The 4,567-nt window shown below is 36.1% G+C and overlaps 1 protein-coding gene across 1 annotated transcript; it reads left to right on the top strand.

Moving 5' to 3' along the window:
• Positions 1–1,895: 1,895 nt before the first annotated feature.
• LOC145137490 (uncharacterized) lies at positions 1,896–4,313 on the top strand. Its single transcript, XM_079071619.1, has 3 exons — positions 1,896–2,270; positions 2,916–3,346; positions 3,506–4,313. Exons 1-3 carry the CDS (start codon positions 2,106–2,108, stop codon positions 3,945–3,947), a joined length of 1,038 nt encoding a protein of 345 aa, XP_078927745.1. The 5' UTR covers positions 1,896–2,105; the 3' UTR covers positions 3,948–4,313.
• The last annotated feature ends 254 nt before the right edge of the window (positions 4,314–4,567 follow it).

Genomic DNA, 4,567 nt, shown 5'->3' with positions numbered 1-4,567 from the left:
TATGTTTGTTTGTTGCATATGTCGACATAGTGTGGTTGGGTTGAGGCAACACTGCTCTGTGCGGAAGCCAACAAACTGAGAGCAAGCCAGACATATGGTGTAGTCCAAAAATGGCGATCCAGACTTATGCTGTAGGCCTGGGAGCAATCCAGACATGAGTTGTGCGCCAGAAAGTCAAGTCAGACTCATGCTGTGGGCTTAGGGGTAATCCAGTTCGATAACTATGAACCTAATATGCATGTTGTTATTTGTATGGTTGTGTGTGGTACTTTGGGGAAACACGCTAAGCTTTGGATTACAATTTGATTGTTATGGTTTCAGGTACTTCAGAGGACAGGGTCAAGGCGAAGGCTTGATTGTGAACATCCTTCGAATTTTATGAGATTTGATCTTTGGATACTCTGATTTATGATTTGACATTTTGGGAACTATGTTTTGTAAATAATTATTGCTTTTGGTTTGGTTTTGAAATTGAAACATTTTACCTTAATTTTTGGGATGTTACAAAAAGTGAAGAAAACCCGTTGGATTTGTTCGTCAAGCGATTTTTCTTATTAGCTCGACCGATTTGTCCCGTCGATCGTCAATTCAGGTTCCAGTCGTCGACGGAAGAGAATACATCGTTCTCAAATCTGTTTGTGGTAACTGTTTCTTAGTGTTTGCAGATCTAAACTCCAACGAACACACCCTAGATTTGAACTCCGATGAACAGATATCTCCGTTAACGACAATAAATCCCATTCATGACTACCGTCGTGACCTACATACAGACGACAACAGATCCTTCTTCCATCCCGATCCTAGACACTAACCAACATAGAAACCTTTTTCGATAGTTTTGATTGTCCGACATATGGTAGTGGTGGCGTTCTAATTTTCCGGCAGATGGAGGTGACGGTGACTCTCCGATTTTTCTGGCGGATAGTGATGGTGGTGGTGTTGAGAGGAGATAGAGAGAAGGAGAAACATAGATGATGGGTGGGTAGGATAATAAATGTGAGATTGGATTTTTATTTTTGATTTTTTTACACATAATTGAAAAAAAATAGAAAAAACAAAAATAAGGGTATAATTGTCATTATAAATATTTTAAAATTTTGACCAAAACTATAACAAAACTTCTATTTTAGACCAGTGGTAATGGTAACCAGAGGTGGAAATCGTGTCGTGTCGTGCCGGGTTCGTGTCGTGTAGAAACACTAAACGGGTTGAAAGTGCTTGATCCTAACCCGACCCATTTAATTAACGTGTCGTATTGTGTTAACCCGTTTATTTTCATGTCGAGTTCGTGTTGGGTTTCGTGTTAGGGGAATACCTTAAAATATGTCTTGTCGCGTGAGGTTAAATTATTAAGCATGCTGAAAGAGTAAGAGTTGGGTAGACGTAAAGAAAAAAAATAATAGTTTAGAGGTGGAGTATATGAAGTCATAACAAATTTAGATGACAAAATTGAAAGAGTACGAGCAGAGGAGGTGGAAGACAAGATCATAAGGATTAGAGAACGGTCAAAGAGACTGTGTAGTTTGGGAGAGAACAGAACAACTGAAAATGAATTCTTGATCTAAACGACTAAGTAATTTCAACATTACAAGACTGACTCAATCCAAATGTTTTCTTTTATTTATTGTTTTGGTTTTATATCTTTCTAATTTATTTAAAGAATTAAAAAAACTTACATATAAATAAACGGGTTATTTTCGAGTTGAAATTCTCAATTCTAAAGCTAACCTTACCCGTTTAATTTTCGTGTCGTCTTAATCCATTTATTTAAACGAGTTGAAATATTTTACGCAAACCAATTTATTTTGTATCGAGTTTGTATCGTATTAACTTTGTACTACATTTTTGCTATTTTGTCTAAGCTAAAAAAAACCAATTTTTATTTTATTTATTTATTTTTATTGACGGTGGTTGGACTAGACCGCCTTTGCTGAAGATGCAACCCACCTGGTAATTCTTCCTCTGTTGCCATCGCCGGAGAGCAGACTCTTTCTTGAAGTCACGAGAAACATCATCAAACTTATAAATAACTCTCCGACTACTATATACTTACTTAGAGATAGAGAGAGAGAGAGAGAGATAGAGGGGGAGAGATCTGAGCTACCATGGGCGTGGATTACTACAAGGTTCTTCAAGTGGACCGCAACGCTAAAGACGATGATTTGAAGAAAGCATATCGGAAACTCGCTATGAAGTGGCACCCTGATAAGAACCCTAATAACAAAAAAGATGCCGAAGCCAAATTCAAAACCATCTCCGAGGCCTACGATGTATGTGTACACGCAACTAAATTTCTTCCAATTTTGCATTGAAATTTAAAGCATATATCTTTTTTAGCACGGGATTTGATTACTTGATTAGTTCAATTGAATTGAATTGGATATCTATATATCTAAACATAAGTTTCCCCAATTGTAAGAACCCTAACGACACAAAAGATCCCCAAGTCTAATTCAAAACTATCCCCGAAGCCTAATTTGTATCTGTATGAAACCCTATTGATCAAATCCGTAACCAAAGTTAACTTTTTTTTCAAATTTACACTTCAATTTGGTGGGTGTTTGGATGTGCAATTCGATATGAACATTGCAGCTGTAAGGATCATAATCAAATCAGTAGCTACTTTTACACTTAACTCAATTTTCTTAAGATAACTTCTCAGCTTCTTCTCCAAATCTCATACCTTTGATCTTAACTAATAAGAAAATTAGAATCATAATCACCACCATTGAAACACATCCTTTGCGTATCAGTGTATGTGCTATTATTCTCACAAGGGCTTTGATCCAGATGTAAATCTTTGTGCTTGATTACTTTAATTTGGATTGTGTATATATCTAAACATAGATTTTGCAAATTCAACAGTTGATATGATGATGATCTAATTAGGGATTTGGTCCATACACATATACCAGGTTTTGAGTGATCCACAAAAGAGAGCAGTTTATGATCAGTATGGTGAAGAGGGTTTGAAGGGGCAGATGCCACCTCCCGGAGCTGGTGGCTTTGGGTTTTCCGGCATGCCCCATGATGGTGGCTCAACCACATTCAGGTTTAATCCCCGAAATGCAGATGATATCTTCTCAGAGTTTTTCGGGTTCTCAAGTCCATTTGGAGGATCACATTCACATTCACATTCAGGGAGCCAGTTTCAAAGAAGTATGTTTGGAGATGACATTTTTTCTCAATTCAGAGGCGCTTCTGGTGTTGGTGAAGGATCATCAGCAAATATGCCACCTAGGAAAGGAGCCATGATTGAACGCGTGTTGCCATGTAGCTTGGAGGACTTGTTTAAAGGAACTACAAAGAAGATGAAGATTTCAAGAGATGTTTCTGATGGATCCGGGTATGTTCATTCATAATTCATTTTCTTAACTTCTTTAGGGTTTATACGAGAATCATAAATATTGATTGAAAAAATAAAAAATCAATGATTCTGATTGATTCAACCTTCCTAAATTAAAGGGTTTAATTATGGATACGAATCGATTCTTTTTGAATGTAGGAGATCGAGTACAGTAGAAGAAATACTGGCAATAGAAATAAAACCGGGTTGGAAAAAGGGAACAAAAATCACATTCCCTGAAAAAGGAAACGAACAAAGAGGTGTAATTCCTTCAGATCTTGTGTTCATCATTGATGAAAAACCACACCCTGTTTTCAAACGAGATGGAAATGATCTTGTGTGCACCCAAAAGATATCATTAGCAGAAGCGCTAACAGGTTACACTGCACAAATCTCAACCCTTGATGGACGAAATCTAACGGTTCCCATCAATAGTGTAATTACTCCTACTTATGAAGAAGTTGTTAAAGGTGAAGGTATGCCTATTCCCAAACAACCAACCAAAAAAGGGAATTTGAGGATCAATTTTGATATAAAGTTCCCCACTCGATTGACATCCGATCAAAAAACGGGTATCAAGAGGTTGCTGACGTCTTCTTGAAGTTTGAGCTTTTCTATTTCTATATTCAGATACAGATACACTTGTCTGTTTCATTTCATGTTGGCTATCAGACCGGTTGGTGGAGTTTTTTTGTTTTAGTTTGTTTGCATTAGATATTTATTTTCTCAAAGGAATATTGTGATTTGTGATCATTTAGATTTTGTTTTGGTTTGTGATTTTTGTGTAATTTGGTTAACTTTTTGTATGGATTGATAATTTGAGGGAAGATGTCTTCACACACACACACAACATGAGAAATGTATTTATGTCTTTTTGTGCGCATGCATGTTCTGTCTTTTTTAGGTCTCGATTTTAGTCCGGTGTATTTTTTTTTCAAACATTGGTGTTAAGGATTGGTATTGCATACTTGATTGTTGGTTTAAGAGGCTTAGTTTGTAATGTACTAATTAGATAAGAAACAATGATTAAATATGTTTATGTTGTAAGGTTATATCAACATGGGTTAAATTAAATGTGAATGAAATAACAATAGATTTGCACTTAAGAAATGTTTATAGCAACATATATATTAACTATTATTATACTTATACAAAACAAGAATATATTTTCTCAACAATTTGTTGAGTTCTAGGGTTTTGCAGGGTGTTTCGATCTTCAAA

Source organism: Lactuca virosa, chromosome 9, assembly GCF_052849685.1.
Source record: "Lactuca virosa cultivar CGN04683 chromosome 9, Lactuca_virosa_CGN04683_v6, whole genome shotgun sequence".
NCBI classification, from domain to species: Eukaryota; Viridiplantae; Streptophyta; class Magnoliopsida; order Asterales; family Asteraceae; genus Lactuca; species Lactuca virosa.
The sequence above is the reverse complement of the archived record's forward strand: the minus strand, read 5'-3'. Positions and strand labels throughout refer to the sequence as shown.

Bases quoted from the DNA above. Each gene is read 5' to 3' on its own strand.
- LOC145137490 (XM_079071619.1), top strand. From the start codon at position 2,106: ATGGGCGTGGATTACTACAAGGTTCTTCAAGTGGACCGCAACGCTAAA. The intron at 2,271-2,915 runs GTATGTGTACAC...CACATATACCAG, and splicing joins CCATCTCCGAGGCCTACGAT to GTTTTGAGTGATCCACAAAA. The intron at 3,347-3,505 runs GTATGTTCATTC...TTTTGAATGTAG, and splicing joins GATGTTTCTGATGGATCCGG to GAGATCGAGTACAGTAGAAG.